Here is a 20,667-nt window from a genome sequence, read left to right as displayed (position 1 = left end):
TTAACATAGTACTGGAAGTCCTAGCCGGAGCAATCAGACAAGAGAAAGAAAGGGCATCCAAATAGGTAAAGAGGAAGTCAAACTGTCGCTGTTTGCTGGCGTTATGATCGTTTACCTTGGAAACCCTAAGGACTCCTCCAGAAAGCTCCTAGAACTGATAAAAGAATTGAGCAAAGTTTCCGGATACAAGATTAATGTACACAAATCAGTAGCTCTGCTATACACCAACAGCAACCAAGCAGAGATTCAAATCAAGAACTCAATCCCTTTTACAATACCTGCAAAAAAATAAAATAAAATACTTAAGAATATACCTAACCAAGGAGTCAAAAGACCTCTACAAGGAAAACCACAAAACACTGTTGAAAGAAATCATAGATAACACAAACAAATGGAAACACATCCCATGCTCATGCAGGAAAAAAATCAATATTGTGAAAATGACCATACTGCCAAAAGCAATCTACAAATTCAATGCAATCCCATCAAAACACCACCATCATTCTTCACAGAATTAGAAAAAAACAATTCTAAAATTCATATGGAACCAAAAAAGAGCCCACATAGCCAAAGCAAGGCTAAGCAAAAAGAACAAATCTGGAGGCATCACATTACCTGATTTCAAACTATACTGTAGGCCATAGTCACCAAAACAGCATGGTACTGGTATAAAAACAGGCACACAGACCAATGGAACAGAATAGAGAATCCAGAAATAAACCCAAATGCTTACAGCCAGCTGATCTTCAACAAAGCAAACAAAAACATAAAGTGGGGAAAAGACACCCTTTTCAACAAATGGTGCGGGGATAATTGGCTAGCCACATGTAAGAGAATGAAACTGGACCCTCATCTCTCGCCTTATGCAAAAATCAACTGATGATGGATTAAGGACTTAAACCTAAGACCTGAAACTGTAAAAATTCTAGAAGGTAACATTGGGAAAACCCTTTTAGACACTGGCTTAGGCAAGGATTTCATGACCAAGAACCGAAAAGCAAATGCAATAACAACAAAGATAAATAGCTGGGACCTACTTAAACTAAAGAGCTTTCACATGGCAAAAGGAACAGCCAGTAGAGTAAACAGACAACCCACAGAGTGGGAGAAAATCTTCACAATCTATACATCTGACAAAGGACTAGTATCCAGAATCTACAACAAACTCAAACAAATCAGTAAGGAAAAAAACAAACAAACAATTCCATCAAAAAGTGGGCTAAGGATATGAATAGACAATTCTCAAAAGAAGATATACAAATGGCCGGCAAACATATGAAAAAATGCTCAACATCACTAATGATCAGGGAAATGCAAATTAAAACCACATTGCAATACCACCTTACTCCTGCAAGAATGGCCATAATCAAAATCAAAAAACAGGAGATGTTGGCATGGATGTGATGAACAGGGAACACTTCTACACTGCTGATGGGAGTGTAAACTAGTACAGCCACTATGGAAAACAGTGTGGAGATTCCTTAAAGAACTAAAAGAATCAAGAACTGCCACTTGATCCAGCAACACCACTACTGGGTATCTACCAGAGGAAAAGAAGTCATTATTCAAAAAAGGTATTTGCACATGCATGTTTATAGCAGCACAACTGACAATTGCAAAATCGTGGAACCAATCCAAATGCCCATCAATCTATGAGTGGGTAAAGAAACTGTGGTGTGTGTGTGTGTATGTATATATATAAAATAAGGAATACTGTGCAACCATAAAAAGGAATAATTAACAGCATTTGCAGTGACCTGAATGAGACACTATTATTCTAAGTGAAGTAACTCAGGAATGGAAAACCAAACGTCATAAGTTTTCACTGATATGTGGGAGCTATGCTACGAGGATGTAAGGCATAAGAATGATACAATGGACAAAAAATAAGACTACAAATAATGGTGTGGCGTATACTGCTCGGGTGATGGGTACACCAAAAATCTCACAAATCAACACTAAAGAACTTACTCATGTAACCAAATACCACCCGTACCCCAATAACTTATGGAAAAATTAAAAATAATAAAAATAAATAAAAATTTGGATATCCACTAAAAAAACGAATATTTTCCTTCTCCCTCTCTAGGCTATTAGTGGCCCTTCTATTCCATGAAAACTATGACTGTCTTTATCAGTTCTACGTTCCTTTTTATTTGAGACCTAATTTTTCACTAGTTTTGGATTTAGGAAAGAATTTTGATATTTGATAAATTTTTGGCTATTGCAAAACTTTTTAGAATCAGATGGATTAATAAACTATAAATATAATGTAAATGCTAAGAATAAGGGAGAATAAAGTTACTATTCAGCTATTATTAATTCAAAAAAAAAGAAATGAAGGGCAGGCATCCAAATAGGAAGACAGGAAATCAAACTATCCCTGTTTGCAGATGATGTAATTTTATATCTAGAAAATTCCACAGTCTCAGTCCAAAAGCTCCTTCAGCTGATAAAGACCTTCAGCAGTTTCAGGATACAAAATCAATGAATGAAAATCGCTAGCATTCCTATACACCAACAAAAGCCAAGCTGAGAGCCAAATCAACAAGGCAATCCCATTCACAATTGCCACAAAAAGAATAAAATACCTAGGAATACAGCTAACCAGGGAGGTGAAAGATCGCAACAATAAGAATTACAAAACACTGCTCAAAGAAATCAGAGATACACAAATAAATGGAAAAACATCCCATGCTCATGGACAGGAAAAGTCAATATCATTAAAATGGTCATACTGCCCAAAGCAATTTATATAATTCAGTCCTATTCCTATCAAACTATCAAAGACATTCTTCACAGAACTAAAAAATAAATAAATAAAAACTATTTTAAAGTTCATATGAAACTAAAAAAGATCCTGAATAGCCAAGGCAATCCTAAGCAGAAAGAACAAAGCTTGCATCACACTACCAATTTCAAACTACAGCACAGGATACAATAACCAAAACAGCATGGTACAGGTACAAAAACAAGCACATAGACCAATGGAACAGAATAGAGAGCCCAGCAATAAGCCCACACACCTACAACCATATGATCTTCAACAAAGCTGACAAAAACAAGCAATGGGGAAAAGACCCCCTATTCAATAAATAGTGCTGGATAACTAGCTAGCCATATGCAGAAGATTGAAGTTGGACTTTTCCTTATACTATATATAAAAATCAACTCAAAATGGATTAAAGACTTAAATGTAAAATCCAAAGCAATGAAAACCCTGGAAGACAACTTAGGCAATACCATCTGGACATAGGAATGGGCAAAAATTTCATGACAAAGACACCAAAAGCAAAAATTGGCAAATGGGATCTAATTAAACTTAACAGCTTCTGCACAGCAAAAGAAATTATCAACAGAGTACACAGACAACCCACAGAATGGAAGAAAATACTGGCAAACTATGCATGTGACAAAGGTCTAATATTCAACATCTATAAGGAATTTAAATATACAAGAGATAAACAACCCCATTAAAAAGTGGGCAAAGGACATGAACAGACACTTCTCTAAAGAGGACATACATGTGGCCAAGAAGCATATGAACAAAAGTTCAATATCAATGATCATTAGAGAAATACAAATCAAAACCACAATGAGACACCATCTCATACCAGTCAGAATGGCTATTACTAAGAAGTCAAAAAATAACAGATGCTGATGAAGTTGCGAAGAGGAGGGAACACTTATACACTGTTGGAGGGAGTGTAAATTAGTTCAACCAATGTGGAAAGCAGTATACTGATTCCTCAAAGAGCTAAAAGCAGAACTGTCATTCAACCTTGCAATCCCATTACTGGGTATACACCCAGAGGAATATAAATCATTCTACCATCAAGACATATGTACACCAATGTTCATTGCAGCACTATTCACAATAGCAAAGACATGGAATCAACCTAAATGTCTTTCAGTGACAGACTAGATAAAGAAAGTGTGGTACACATACATTATGGAATACTATGTAGCCATAAAAAAGAATGAGATCATGTCTTTTGTGGGAACATGGATGGAGCCGGAGGCTACTAACTAGCAAACTAACGCAAGAATAGAAAACCTAATACCACATGTTCTCACTTAGTGAGAGCTAAATGATGAGAACTCTTGCACACACAGAAAAGAACAACAGACACTGGGGTCTACCTGAGGGTGGAGGTTGGGAGGAAGGAGAGAAGCAGAAAAAGTAACTATTGGGTACTGAGTTTAATACCTGGGTGATGAAATAATCTGTACAACAAGCCCCCATGACATGAGTTTACCTATGTAACAAACCTTCACATGTACCCCCAAACCTAAAAGTTAAAAAAAAGAAATATGTGTTGAATAGACAACAGATTGTAAACTGCATCTTAGAAAAAGGTTAACAAACCAGTATCTCACAAATAGAACAACAATCAAGTTCAGCTGAGCATCCTCAGTCAAAAAACCTGTCAAACTAGAAAAAGCATATGCTTATTTTCCCCCAAAAAATGATTTTTTTTCTGTTATTAGGTTGGCGCAAAAGTAATTGCAGTCTTTGCCATTAAAAGTAAAGAAAAAAACCACAATTACTTTTGCACCATCCTAATAGTCTCGTGGCTTTCAACTGCAACGTTTTGTTTCCCACAGATCAGCAGCAAGGGAGAACAAATGAACTGGTGCCTGACAGTAATGGTGGAGGTAAAAGCATGTTATGCTTGCATATCGTGATATGCTACTTGCATATTGACGGATTTGCAGCAGCACTGACAAATTCACGGTGACCCACTTTAAAATGGCATTAAATGATCAGTATATTTAAAAAGACATGTTAACCAGAACCCAAGAAATCAGCTAGTTGTACACAAATAGTAAGAAAACTCCTACATGATTCCCAACTAAGTAACCATTCAAGAAAATTAATTATATTTAATCACAGTTTAAGGAAGAAAATTGAACACTACTTTTAAAAAGAGGATACAAGATTTAAGAGGATTCCAAACTCTTTAGAAATAAAAATTACCTGATCAAGTGCCTACAAAGCATATTTTTCCAAACCAACAAATAATTAGTGAGCCACAGACCCAACTGGTACTTTCTAAATGTGAAAAAGGAAATCCTTTTCAAAAAAGAAAATCCTTGCTTTTCTCTGTGACTCCAAGTAAGAGCCACTTACCTGCCTGTCAATTATCTTCCTGGGAACTTCTCAGTCCTTTTTTCTGTATCTAAATAAGATGTGTATAAATACATTTTTTGGAAGTCTGGTTTCTTTAACGTTTTACCAGTACCTTCTAAAGATGAGTCTCACAAATAGAAAGTGAAATTAAGGCCAGGCATGGTGACTCATGCCTGTAATTCCAGAACTTTAGGAGGCTCAGGTAGAAGGATCACTTGAGCACAGGAGTTCTAGACCAACCCAGGCAACATAGGGATATCCCCAACTCTACATAAACTTTTATTAATAAAAACTTAGCCAGGCACTGTTGGCACAGGCCTGTGGCTCCAGCTACTTAGGAGGCTAAGGCAGGAGGACTGCTTGAGCCTGGGAAGTCAAGGCCATGGTGAGTTGTAATTTCACCACTGCACTCCAGCCTGGGTGACAGAGTAGAGACCCTGTCTAAAAATAAAAAATAAACAGTCACACTGTGTGAGAAGAAAGAGATTTTTGCCTTAAAGAAATCCAGCTCCAATTTAAGGATCTGCCCCATTTTCTAAAAACAAATGAAGTATGTTCTCTGCTTAATGACATCAAGTGGAAGTGTATGGAAACCAAGCTCAGCTGTGGGCCCCCTCTCTTCTCCACTGACATCCCACACTCTTCCTGGAGTCTCATGGCTTCACATTCTCCTCCCCAAAAATTTAGACACTCAAATCCAACTTCAAACTTGCCATCTCCATTTGTGTAACCAATAAGCACCTTCTACTTAACGTGGTCAGAATAGAACTCTTTATTTTATTTTACATATTTTTCTCGGAGTCTTCTACATCTTGGCAAAGGCATCACCCCCTAATAAATTATTCAAGCCAAAATTCTAGGCAGTGTAATATAATGGTCAAGAACATAGACCTTGATGCCAGACTGTATGGATTCAAATCCTGCTTCTGCTCCTCACTACCTGTATAAAGATACTACAAGCCTCAGAGAGTGATAATGGTATCTGCCTTATAGGGTTACCATAAAGACTAAATGCATTAATTCATATAAAGAATTTAGAATAGCACTTGGCAAATATTAAATTTTCACTATGCTTAAGCTCTCATCATCATCATTATGCTGATTCTTCTCTTTCTCTCACAACCAATCCACCATGTCAATAATACTTTAAAAACTAACTGAAATCCACTGACTTCTCTCAGTCATATCACCACAACCAATCCATTTCAAGCCGCTATCTAGATTAACGTGAAAACTTCCAGACTAGTCCTCCCGCTTCCATTCCTTTTTTACCCTCCAAAATGGCTTTCAAGCAGCAGCCACAGTCATCTATTTAAAACATAAATCAGATCACATCACTCACTTATTCAAAATCATCCAATGTCTTTCCACTACATTAGGCTAAAAAAAAATCAAACTCTTTACCCTGGGACTCTACCTCAAAGTCTCACAGAGTCTACACCTAGCCATTGCAGCCTCACATGGTAGCACTCTACCATAGCTCACTATGCTCTAGCTACACTGGCCTTTTTGATTCTAAAAAAAGGGCCAAGATTCCTCCCTTTGGGGGCCTTTGCATTAGTGACTTTTCCTGCCTGGAATGCAGTTTCCTCTATATTTGTTCAGCTGGCTCCTTCATGTCATTTACAATATTGTTATTGTTTATTTCTTCAGTAATTGTCTGTCTCCCACTAGAATATAAGCTTTGTAAGAGAAGAAATCTCATCTAATTTGTTAAGTAGTATCTCTAGTACCCAAACCTATGCATGGATGAACAAATAAAAAGTTATTTAAAAATAAACCATTAAATAAAAGAACTGGCTATAGCTTCTAAAATTGCCATATGAAGCAAAAAAAATCTATCTTTCCCTCATTCTTTTCCCTAACTGGTTATCAATCTATTCTACCGTAGCTCCAAATTCACCCCTTGTGCCTGCTCTGTGACTGGACCTTAATATACTTACCTTTGAATATTTTATCAGAGTTTGAAGACCTAAATCACCTGGTTATACAACTCCTGACAAAGGCACAGTTACCATCAAAAGACCCTAAGAATTACAATCAGAAAACCTGAGATCAAGTCAGGGCTCCAGCAATTACTAGCCAACATAATCTTAGACAAATTACTTTGGCCTCTCTGTGCTGCATTTTCCTCATCCATATAATGCACATTATAACCCCTTTCTCTCTCAGTGACTTATAGTGGGATTAACAGTATGTATAAACAGTAAACTGTGAACAAAAGTAAGTTTATATCATTATTTGGTATCTGTCAGTTCAATAAAATTTTACTGACCACTAACCCTATGTACCACATGCTATACCAGATAAAAATTTGAATTAAGAGAAATCCCTCACTCTCAAAGAACTTACATTTTAATTGAGGAGGAAAACACATAATGAGAATAATTTCACCGTACTTTGGTCGTGTGCAGAATGCTGTGGGAACACAAAGGAGATATACTTAGCACAATCTTGGGACTTAAGGGAAGGTTCTGAGAGGAAGTAGGGCCACAGAGTTCCTATCAAAGGAAAAAGTAATGTCAATTTTTTATCAGTCCTAAACCATGTTCAAAAGCTAGATAGTCATATTATAAACGTCATATGGTCACAGGTTAAGAATAAGCTTTCAGTTGTCACCTGGAGTAAAACTCTCATCAATTTACAACTTCCCCCAGAACCATTTATTTCATCCTCTACCACTCATCAAAATACCTTTCAAAAAATCTACTTTAGGGTACTTTTTCTTATCCTACAAGAATATTTCCATTTATAAAGCTGAAAGTTTTCAATTACATACTCCAAGGTCAAAACCTTCCTCAATGGAAAGGACAGTAATAAAGAGACCATAGCAATAGGTTTAGATTTCTACTTCGCCACAGCCCTAAATGAACTCCTTCGCTTCCCTCCTGCTCCTTTCCACAGCTGTCAGGACAGGCTCCCAGGCAACAACTCCCACCACTCTCCTACATAAGAAAAAGTGTTCTCTGGACCTCCTCTCAACCAGGCTCGGCCCTGAACCACCCAGGAGAAAGCAAGTCACTGTCTGACTTCTATTAAATCCAAGACACCAAGGCCAGAACTCTCCACAACCCACCTGTAATCGGGACAAATCCTTTTCTTTCTTTCTTTCTTTTTTTTTTTTTTTTGAGACAGGGTATCACTCTGTCGCCCAAGCTGGGGTGCAATGGCATGATTATAGCTCATTGCAGCCTTGATCTCCCAGGCTCAAGTGATCCCCCCACCTCAGCCTCCCAAGTAGCTGGGACTACGGGCACATGCCACCACGACTGGCTAGTTTGTTGTTGTTGTTGTTGTTGTTGTTGTTGTTGTTTTTAGTAGAGACTGATTCTCACTATGTTGCCCAGGCTGGTCTCAAACTCCTGAGCTCAAGCAATCCTCCCACCTCCTCCTCCCAACTAGGGTTACAGGTGTGAGCCACCCCACTCAGCCAGAATAAATCCATTTAAAGTAAATCTAAATCCATTAAAGCTGTACACAGATATACTCAATACCCTACAATTCCATTCCTAAACACATAACAAACAGAAATATGTTTTCCAAAATATGTGCTACAATGTTCAGAGCAGCAGTATTTGTGATAACCGAAAAAGAAAAGAAAACAAAAGCCAAATGCCTATCAACAATAGAATGGATAAATTTTGATAAAGTCAATCAGAATTGGGCTGAATCAAAATCATGTAATCTGATAGAATGCAATGAAAAGAACATAGCATAACTTCTGTTACAGTACTACTTAAAATGTCTAACTTGAATCTAGGCAGAAACATCAGATAAACCCAAACTGAGAGATACAAAATAACTGCTGATAATCTTCAAAAGTAACAAAGTCCATGAAAATCTAAGAGAAACTAAGAATCTATTGCAGACTGAAGGAGACTAAAGAGACGTGACAACTAAATAATACATGTGAATTAAAATTGCCTGTGGGATGTGATTGAGACAACTGGTGAAACTTGAATGGGGTCTGGAGGTTCGATGGCAGTAACTTATAAACATTAATTTTCTTATTTTGATGTTGAATTGTGGTTATGCAGGAAAATGTTCTGTTTGAAGGAAATAAACACTAACAAGTATTGGGGGCGCCAAGACATCAGGCTGGGAACTTATTCTCAAATGGTTTAAAGAAAAAGTTGCTATTTTCTACTTAATTTTCTGTAAGTCTGTGATATTTCAAAATGTTTTAAAGTATTAATTTTTAAAAAAGTATGTTTGGAAGGGGAAGAATGAGTAGAAAGAAGCGAAGAAGAATGGAATTCAAAGTTCATAAATACTCTTATTTCTTATCAACAAGGTAGAAAGCTTAGGTGCAGTCGGCTGAAATGAATTTATTACAAACTTAGGAACCCAAGTTTTGTCTTTTCTCTCAGTATAGATCCCTCATTTCTACCCAGAAAGTAGAAAAAAATTGTAAAATTTTGCAAAAATCTGCCACATATCCTTCTTTCTACACTGGAATATTGGGATGATAAATCACAAATATACATAGAATATCTTATCTAAAATAAAAATGTGTGGCAAATGTAAAATTTTTTTAAATTTTTAAAGTTGCTTTCAAGGCAAATTTATAAAACAAACAGTCAAAACTTATTAAAAATTTATTTAAACTTTGCAATACACAAAATCAGAAGTAGCTTTAAACCCAAAAGTAAAAGAATTTCAGATTCATTTTCATAGTTACGTTTTTGGGCACTGGGCAGCTTGGCTTGAAAGAAATTACAAAGTGAAAAACTTTGTACATTTAATTCATATTCAGTGTCTTTTCTAGGTAGTAGACAATTGTTGTCTGCCTCCCCATTCCTAACAATCATCCATTTTTGTTTGGGATATTGTGGTTTCAGGAACACACTGACTCTCAGAGCTCCCATGATCCCCCATCTAAAGGGGCAGACACATGATCTTAGGCTAGGCTATCCCTTAAACCACAATAGCTGCTTTAGTGATAGACATGTGATATGGGTTAAACTCTGTCCCAAGAAAATCATATGTTGAGGTACTAACCCCCAGTACCTCAGAATGTGACCTTATTTAGAAATAGGATTGTTGCAGATGTACTTAGTTACAATGAGGTCACATTGGAGTTGAGAGGTGACTGATATCCTTAGAAAAATGATACCCCAATATGACTGATATCCTTAGAAAAAGCAGAATTTGGGACCTGCAGGGTGAATGCCATGTGAAGACTTGAGTTATGTTGCCACAAGTCAAAGAACTACCAGAAGCCAGAAGACAGATGTGGAATAGATCTTTCCCCAGCACCTTCAGAGGAAGCATGGCCATGCCGACACCTTGATTTCAAACTTCTGCCCAGGGACAAAGAAACTCTTTCAGATAGTATGCTATATAGAAATAAAGCCTGATCCCATGGTAACTATTTTTGCAACCATCAGAAAGCCAGACTGAGGATAAGGCATACACATAAGGGTAAAGACATATTCAGAGAAAGGGGTGAAACATTCGGCAAGCTATGTCTGAAGTCCATACTATATCTAGACTTCTCACTTTTATGAGCTAACAGATTCTATTTATTGGTTAATGTAGCATAGGCTGTTACCTACAACTAGAAAAGAAAATACTAACTAACGCAGACACTGATCTAGGTACCAGGATGCTTTCTGCTACTAGAGAAAGAGAATTCCACTCAAATATGAGTACCTAAGTTAGTGCCTTTAAAAATTAAAACTTCATTATCCCATGTAATAAAAAGTTTGGTGGTTCCAGAATAGGTTAATTCAGCAACTCAATGACAGCAACAAGGACTCAGATTCTTTCCATCTTTCTACATGTCTATGCAGCAAATTGGGTTGTCCCGAAGTTACCTGCCTCATCTCTAGATGGCTGTAGCTGTTCCAGGCATCACATTCAGTTACAACAATATCCAGAGGGGGAAAAAAAGACTACTTCACCCCACATGCCTTTTTTTTTTTTTTTTTTTTAGCAAGAAAAACTTTTTTCAGAAGCCCCCAAAGAACTCATACTTTTTAGCCACAATTACATTGTCACAGGCATAAATTAAAAATTTGGTAAGAAGGAAATGACTATGATCAGATTAACAGTAGCATTAACATGCCAGAAGTTTTCTGAAATGCATGGTGATATTTTTGGTTGTCATGGAGATTGGGGTCCACCACCAGCATTTAATAGATGACAGCTAAAATTATCCAATATGCTGGAAAATATTTGTCTATTTCACACAAAGAAGTGTGGTCTAAAATGTCAACAGAGAGAATATGGGTGAATAAAACTAAGAATAATAAAAGAGCAATGGCCAAACAGTAGACAAATATCAGTGTCTTCCACAGTGGTGAAAGACACTATTCTTAGCTGTAACTAGAATATAATCTAGGGTAGTGACAGACAAGTAAAGAAAAAATTTAAAAGCATCAACTTTCATGAGGATAAAGAAATAACGGGATTAGGAATGGAGAAAGAATATTAACAGTTACTAAATACCTGTTATGCTAGGTGTTCTCATAAATTCCTTCATTTAATAAACACAGAGTTAGTATTTTAGTCTTCCCAAGTGCTGACATAGCTAAATTATACATATTTAGGTAACCCCAGAGAGTCAATAAAAATTTATTTATATCAGAAAATACTACAATTTTTAACTCAGAAGGAAAGCTTGGCATATGCTTACACTATAATCAGTACAGTTTAAAACAGCCATGTCACAAACCTTTGAAGTCTTCTTCTGCATTAGGTACAAAAAAAGTATTAAAAACTGACTCAGATTAAGAGACAACAACCGTAAAATACGTGTTTTACATATAAAAATGTGTATAGTTTTAAGATATCACTACTTAAGAGTCACACTTCCAACAAACTACTTAAAAATCACTGATCATGTCATTTGTTCAACACAGCTACCTCCAAATTCACCCAGTATGGAGCTACTCATTGCAGCACTAGCATATCACAGTGTTAGTACTTAAGATTTTCTTCTATATTGTCTTCTACTGATACCAAATACTAATTCAGAACAGAAATCTAGGAGTTATATCTACCACAGGCCACACTAATTGTTAAGAGCCATATACGAAGTCTATTTCTAAGGAAAAAAGACATGACCATGAAGAAACCCACAGAGATTACTCACAAAATTAATCACTCAGCATTGGTATTAGTAGGATCAAGAAAAAAAACTTGAAAACCAACTATGGATAGTAACAAATAAAAACCTAGGAGTTTTGGGATTAACAGTACAACATCATAAGTAATCTGAATATCATTATGAAAACTGAATTAATTTATTTCCTAGAGAAACACAGAATAAAACTACCAGGGGTATATAACTGAAAGTATGAACATGTCAGATACAGAAATAAAGTAAAATACTCACTGCCAAAGCCTTGGACAGTTTGGCTCTAAATTCATTCAGGATGATTGCCACAATGTCCTTAAGTGGTACGTAAGCAAAGCCATCTTCCAAATAGACTTTCCTTCCTCGAAACAAATCCAGAGCATCAGCAAAAGGGATCTGAATTAAGAGTGAAACAGGCAAAATAAGTCAGCACCTGTCATTAAGAAATCCTCCTAAGTCTTCATATGTGTAAAGTATAAACAAAGAAATTCATTAGTCCTAGCAGAGCCAAAAGAATATCAAAATGATTAATTTATCCTCCTTAAAACTCAACAGCGTTAGCAAACAGTGGCAGTACAAAAATATGTTCGTTTCAGAGTTGATATTTTGAAAAATAGTAACACTAAAAGGCCAAGTTGGAATGCTTACTTTTACTCCTTAACCTCTGAATTTACAAAACATAATCCCCAGGATTTCAAACTCTTAACTCAAGACTTCTACACACGTTGCATTCACCTCACATATCCCACTCTGTATTCTGCATCAGAGAGAATCCTAATTTGTAAACAACATATTCAGAGCTGAAAATTACTTGTAAGTAAATTCTAATTTCTTCATGTATGTTTCCATTCTCACTCCAGAGAAATATATTGAGAAAGCTAATCTCAGTACTAAGAAATGGAAATAATAAGCATTCAGTTTTGCTATTAAAAGAAGTATTTACCCCAACAATTTTTTTAACATCTTAGATTTTTAAACCCTATGAACAATCTTAAAATTCTAAGAGATGAGCGAAGTATGATATTAGTAAACTGTAAAAATCATTCTTACTCTCCAATAGAGTTTTTCTTTTTTAAAAAACGAGGTTAAAAAATCAGGTGAAAAATGATTCCCAAATTGCCTATTCATTCAAGTTTTAAGGAAGACTTAAATATAAATGCATACAATTTTCTGTATATCCAACGACATCTCACACTATAAACAGATCGTGTGCTTTTTAACAACTTTCAATTAATTTATCTATTTCTACAACTGCAACACAGTCCCTGCCCTCATGGGCACACACGGAAAGTCAAACAGACCTACAGGGTAAATTGTGTGATACTGCACCAAATAGGTAGCTTACATAGGACATATTAGATGAGCAGATAAGAGGGTTTACTGCAATAATATAGGGAAGAAACATGAGTTTTAGTCCAAGCTCTGATACTGACTAGACTTATTTGGTGAATTTAATGAATGCCTCTAAATCTCAGCAGCCAGATCTGTAAAGCTGAGAGAGGGGAGGAAGAGAGAGGCTAACTGACCCTTAGGGATTCTTTAGCCATAATATTTCATGATTCTAGCTTATTAAGGTGGTCACAGTGGACACAAAAATGCCCAAGTAGAAGCAAAAGATGATGTGAAGGCAGAGTAACTGGAAATGTGTGGTGCAAGAGAAATAAATATTGATCGCCACACTCTAGGCTTGAAACGCTGACTGAATGATGGCCCAACAGTCGAAACGAAGAAGCTGGAATGGGGCAGGACTTTAAACTACTGGCACTCACTCATAATAATTAGCACATTCTTTTCAAAGGAAATTGTGGGGTTGTAGTTATCAAATTGTAAAATGAATTTAAACTCTTCCCTCTTCCCCTTCTGGAAGGGTTCATGTGAAGTAGTTATCTGAACTGAGTGGGGAGGAGAAACTGAGGTGGCCAAGCACAGGATGATGGAATCTGAGTAGGTTAAGGAGGGCATTCCCATAGGAAAAAACGTAGGCTTACAATGTCAGAGCCCAGTGGAATGACAGAGAGACCATGAGGTGAGACACCACGATGTCAGAGGTCAAGAGAAGCGAAGGGGGGCTTCCACGCAAGGTAGCAATCCAAACAGAGTGTTGGGCCAAATGGGTGATGATGGTTTCCTGGCAGAGGATAGCCCAGTGCAGGGTGTAAGAACCCAAACAATGCAAGGAGGGTATTCCATTAGGAAAACAGCCTGTAATGGGAGGTCAGAGCCCAAGCAGGGTTGGGAATGCGTCTGTGGAAGGAGATAGCCCAGGAGAGAACATTGGCACACCATTAGTGCAATGAGGACAGTATCTGTGCAGGAGACAGAGTAGCTGTGGTGATGAGAGGCTATAAAAATGGATTAATTAAATATGTATATAAAGCTCAATGCGACATATTTAACAAAACCTAGGAAGTATTTTACATGTTTACATACCTTATAAATGGACTCGAACCCCAACTTAAGTCCACTTAAACTTGGTGATGAGGCAACAATCTCCTGTTCTCGAAGAGTCTTCTCTTCATCACTTATCTAAAAAAACATATTTTAAGCTGTTATAAAAATTTGAAGTCCTCATTCAGTTTCAATAAAATGATTTCCTGTTTTAATGAATACTGTTTACTTTTATTAAAAATTTTAAAACCTTGATATCTCAAATCATTTCTAACATATCTGAATCACTATCATTAGTGAAGGCAAAATACAGAAAAAAACCTAAATTGAATATTCTTTCAAATTTCAACCCTGCCAATTTCTGAAGGTATACATCAAAAGAACAGTAGCAGACAAAGAGAAAATATTTTAATGAGAAAAAGGAAAAAACTTATCACAAAAACTCAGGTTAATATAGACTAAAAATGAGCATTATCCTAATTTGAGTTATGTTAATATATTAAAATATCCTAATTGAGGTTAGAGTGGTTTGACTATTTCTCAATTTTCTAGCCACATAAGACAATTCCAAACTTAAAACACTAGTTTTTCTAGGAACAACTATAAATTTATTATCTCAGACTGATTATGGCTTTAGAAAAAATTGATAGATCTGATTAGTACAAGCATTAAACTTCTATACCAAAACATATATATATTTTTGTAAATGAAGATGAAATATAAGTGACAAACTGAGGGAAATATTTACATCATCTGATGCGTGAGTTAGCCTCAGTAAGCCCCTAGTTGGCAGTATGTAAGCTTTCATAACCCAAAAGTAGTAAAACATGAACAGCCAATAGTTATATAAGTAAAAATAATAAATGCTAAATTAAAATAATAATGTGTACTATTTTCCATCTATCAAAATGGTAAAAGTTAAAAAGATTTAGAATACACAGTGTTAGGACAATCTTTGTGTACCATACTTTGATAATATATATCAAATAGCCTTTAAAAACGCAGATTGTAACTATTTTATTTTCAGATTAATCACAAGTAAATAACAGGACAAGCACACAAATAAAAACGTTTCTTTATTACAGTGTTATTTATAATAATAAAGAAAAAAACTAAATGTCCAACATGTATCTAGTTAAACAAACTGCAGTAGAACTTGCTGTTTCAGTAAAACAGGCTATATTATTTAGGTCAACCTCCTAGAGAAAACAAAACAAAACAAAACACTGATAAAATTTTTAAAACATCTTTACAGCACAGAAAGTTAATATACAAAGTCAGGCCCACGCAAAGTGGGATATCTGACGAGAGACCTTCCTGCTCAAATGATGTAGGATATCAGGGAATCCCAAGCCTTGAACTTGTTTTAAGGCGGTACCTGATTCAAATGCCCAGGCATCTCGCAAAAGCAAACTCAAATCCTCTCTGGAGGAACCTTCACATTACACCTCAAAGTATTCCTACAAATAAATTTCCAAATACAATGTCAAGCACGTTGTATTTTATAACAAGGTATAGAATAAAACTATACCTCACAAACAAAAACAACAGGGAAGAATTCACAAAGTTTACAGATAATAACTATGCTACCATGTGTACAGAAATAAAAGACAAGCACAATCTGTATGAAGTGGAAACTATAAAAAGTGATTTTTTTTTTTAAAAGCAAAAGGCTGGGCATGGTGGCTCACGTCTATAATCCCAGCACTTTTGGAGGCCAAGGCGGGAGGATCACTTGAGTCCAGGAGTTTGAGACCAGCCTGGGCAACGCGGTGAGACCCCATCTCTACAAAAAAAAAAAAATTAAAACATTAGCCAGGTATGGTGGTATACACTTGTTATCTCAGCTACTTGGGAGGCTAAGGTGGGAGGATTGCTTGAGCCCAGGAGTTAGAGGCTGCAGTAAGCCATGATCACATTACTGCACTCCAGTCTGGGTGACACAGCAAACCCTTATCAAAAAAAAAAAAAAAAAGAAGAAGAAGAAGAAAAAGCTTTCTGATGTGCTGTTTTACATCACTGAATGGAACCTGGGTTTTCATTAAAAAGGTTCCAAACACACAGTTTGTAGAATCTAAGAAATGACATTTCTGAGCCCATTGAGCCCTTACAGGAACATACAAACATCCAGCCCTAAGACCTAAAATCAAGCAATGTGCACAAAACCTTTGTGATGTGTTGTTTTATATCACTAAATGAAACCTGTGTTTTATTAAACAGGTTCCAAACACACATTTAGATGAATGTAAGAAATGACATTTCAGAGATGATTAGGCCTATATAAGGAAAAAAAGGAAAAAGAAAAAAAATGTCTAGAAATAGACAAAAAAAATTTAGGCACAGAAATTTAAAACTCAATGGAGTCAGGAAGAAACCCCTGAAATTCCTGTAGCTGTGAACAATTACTTGAGGATGAACCAGAACCTTATCAGCCTTCACATGGATCTACAATCCATTTTCAACTTATCTAGTGGTTCTGAGATCTCAGATCCCAGATTTAAATTAAAATTGTCCTGGACCAGCAATGACCCCAGGCCAATGAAAAAAAAAAACAAATGAAAACCCTTCTAGAAAGATATAATCCTCCTAAGCTTCAATATAGTCCACAAATAACTTTCGAAACACAATCTCCAGCATACAACAGTAACAAAGCACACCAGGAAATGAGACTCCATGAATAAAAACAATATAGGTAAGAACAAAAAAGTATCAAGATTGAAAAAGAAAAACTAAAACTCTATTTGCAGATTATATGATTTAGTATATTTAGAAAATCCAGAAGAATCCACGACAAATTATTAAAACTATTGGCCTAATTGAGTCAGGTTTCTGGATTCAAATATACAAAAACCGGCAGGGTACAGTGACTCACACCTCTAATCCCAGCACTTCAGGAGGCTGAGGCGGGTGGATCATGAGGTCAGGAGTTTGAGACCAGCCTGGCCAACATGGTGAAACCCCATCTCTACTAAAGATACCAAAAAAAAAAAAAAAATTGCTGGGCATGGTGGTGCACGCCTGTAATCCCAACTACTCAGGAGGGTGGGGAAGAAGAATTGCTCGAACCTGGAAGGTGGAGGTTGCGGTGAGCCAAGATTGTGCCACTGCACTCCAGCCTGGGCGACAAGGCGAGACTCCGTCTCAAAAAATAAAAAATATAGAAAAAATAATTGTATTTCTATATGCCAGCAACAAAATTCAGTAAGGGAATTTTTTAAGCTACAATTTACAACAGAATTAAAACTATCAAGGATCTAGGAATAAATCTAACAAAATATGTGCAAGGCCTTCACCAACAAAAATATAAAATCTTAGAGAAACTGGAGAAAAATTAATTAACAGAGATACCCTAAACATCAACCAGAAAACTTAATATTGTAAATGTTTTAAATCTCTTCAAATTAACCTATAGATTCAATACAATCCCAAACAAAATCGTAATAGCTTTTGTGTATGCCTCTGTGTGTGGACGTTCTGGTTCTAAAATGTACATGAACATGCAAAGGGCCAAGAACAGCCAGAACAGAAATAACAAAAAAAAGAGTCAATCCAATAGAAAAATTAGCAAAAGACATTAACAGGCACTTTACAAATGAGAAAACTCAAAGAGTCAAAAAATGTATTAAAAGATGCTCAACCTCCTTAGTCATCAGGGTTTGAAACCATAATGGAAACCTCAATGACATACCACTACATGACAATTAGAATGGTTAAAATATACAAATGGCCAGGCATGGGAGTTGGCATCTGTAATCCCAGCTACTTGGGAGGCTGAGGTGGTTGGATCGCTTGAGGCCAGGAGTTTGAGACTAGCCTGGGCGACTAAGTGAGACCCCCATCTTTAACAGGGTCTTGTTTGTTCACCCAGGCTGGAATGCAATGGTATGATCACGGCTCACTGAGTAATTGAACTTTCTGAGTAATTGGGACTACAGGCACAAACCACCATGCCCAGCTAATTATTCTTAAATTTTTTTAATATTATATTTTTTCTTATAGAGATGGGATCTCCCTTTGTTGCTCAGGCTGGTCTCGAACTCCTGGGCTCAAGGGATCCTACTCCCTTGCCCTCTCAAAGTGTTAGAATTACAGATGTGAGCCACCATGCCTGGCCATTTTTTAAATTTTTTATAGAGACACGGTCTTACTATGTTACCCAGGCTAGTCTCAAATCCCTAGAATCAAGTGATTCTCCCACCTTGGCCTCCCAATAGGCTAAGATTACAGGCATAAACCATTATACCCAACCTAAAAAAAAATTTTTTTAATTAGCTGGGTGTGATGGTGAGTACCTAGTAGTCCCAGCTGAGATAGGACTACAGACACACACCATTACACACAGCTAATTTAAAAAAAAAAAAAAAAAAAGGCTGAGGCAGGAAGATCTCTTGAGCCCAGGAGTTTAAGGCTACAGTGAACTATGATCACACCACTACCCTCTAGACTGGGCAACAAAGGAAGGGTCAGCATCATCCTTATACCAAAATCTGGCGGAGATACAACAAAAAAAAAGAAAACATCAGGCCAATATCCTTGATGAACACTGATGCAAAAATCCTCAACAAAATACTTGTAAACCGAATCCAGCAGCACATCAAAAAGCTTATCCACCACGATCAACTTGGCTTCATCTCCAGGATGCAAGGTTGGTTCAACATACACAAATCAATAAATGTGATTCATCACATAAACAGAACTAAAGATAAAAACCACATGATTATCTCAATAGATGCAGAAAAAGCCTTCAATAAAATTCAACATCCCCTCATGTTAAAAACTCTCAATAAACTGGGTATTGAAGGAACATACCTCAAAATAATAAGAGCCATATATGACAAACCCACAGCCAATATCATACTGAATGGGCAAAAGCTGGAAACATTCCCCCTGAAAACCCGCACAAGACAAGGTTGCCCTTTCTCACCACCCCTATTCAACGTAGTCTTGAAAGTTCCCGCTAAGGCAATCAGGCAAGAGAAAAAAATAAAGAGTATTCAAATAGGAGGAGAGAAAGTCAAACTATCTTTGTTTACAGATGACATCATCCTATATCTAGAAAACCCCATTGTCTCAGCCCAAAAGCTTCTTAAGCTAATAAGTAACTTCAGCAAAGTCTCAAGATACTAAACTAACATGCAAAAATCACTAGCATTCCAGCTGAGTGAGGTGGCTCATACCTGTAATACCAGCAATTTGGGAGGCTGAGGCAGGTGAACCACCTCAGGTCAGGAGTTCATGACTGCCCAACACGGCGAAACCCCGTCTCTGCTAAAAATACAAAAATTAGCCAGACATGGTGGCACACACCTGTAATCCCAGCTACTCAGTGGGCTGAGGCAGGAAGATCACTTGAACCTGGGAGGTGGAGGTTGTAGTGAGCTGAGATCGCACCACTGCAGTCCAGCCTGGGCGACAGAGCAAGACTCTGTCTCAAAAAATAAATAAATAAATAAATAAATAAATAAATAAATAAATAAATAGCATTCCTATACACCAACAATAGCCAAGCCAAGAGCCAAATCAAGAAGGCAATCCCATTTACAATTGCCACAAAAAGAATAAAATTCCTAGGAATACAGCTAACAAAGGAAGTAAAGGACCTCTTCAAGGAGAACTACAAACCACTGTTCAAAGAAATCAGAGATGACACAAACAAATGGAAAAATATTCCATGCTCATGGATAGAAAGAATCAGTATCACGAAAATGTCCATACTGTCTGATGCAATTTATAGATTCAATGCTAATCCCATCAAACTACCACTGACGTTCTTCACAGAATTTTTTTAAAACTATTTTAAAATTCATATGGAACCAAAAAGGAGCCCAAATAACCAAGACAACCCTAAGCAAAAAGAACAAAGCTGGTGGCATCACACTACCCTATTTCAAACTATACTACAGGGCTACAGTAACCAAAAGAGCATGGCACTGGTATAAAAACAGGCACATAGACCAATGGAACAGATTAGAGAAACCAGAAGTAAGACTGCATGCCTACAACACTTGATCATCAACAAACCTAACAAAAACAAGCAACAGGGAAAAATTTCCCTATATAA

General features: G+C 36.6%; 1 protein-coding gene across 7 annotated transcripts in view; it reads right to left on the bottom strand.

Moving 5' to 3' along the window:
• The window catches only part of PRIM2 (DNA primase subunit 2), a 424,713-nt gene that overhangs the window by 251,866 nt on the left and 152,180 nt on the right, over nucleotides 1-20,667 (bottom strand). For all 7 annotated transcript variants that reach the window (XM_063707683.1, XM_055391887.1, XM_055391888.1 and 4 more), the window contains 2 exons: nucleotides 14,649-14,744; nucleotides 12,477-12,614 (listed from right to left, as the gene is read on the bottom strand). In XM_063707683.1, coding sequence (XP_063563753.1) covers nucleotides 12,477-12,614; nucleotides 14,649-14,744 — 234 coding nt within the window. The remainder of the gene's footprint in view (nucleotides 1-12,476; nucleotides 12,615-14,648; nucleotides 14,745-20,667) is intronic.

Source organism: Gorilla gorilla, chromosome 5 (genome assembly GCF_029281585.2).
Source record: "Gorilla gorilla gorilla isolate KB3781 chromosome 5, NHGRI_mGorGor1-v2.1_pri, whole genome shotgun sequence".
Classification (NCBI taxonomy): Eukaryota; Metazoa; Chordata; class Mammalia; order Primates; family Hominidae; genus Gorilla; species Gorilla gorilla.
Note: the sequence above shows the minus strand (reverse complement) of the source record. Positions and strands in the feature narration are given on the sequence as shown.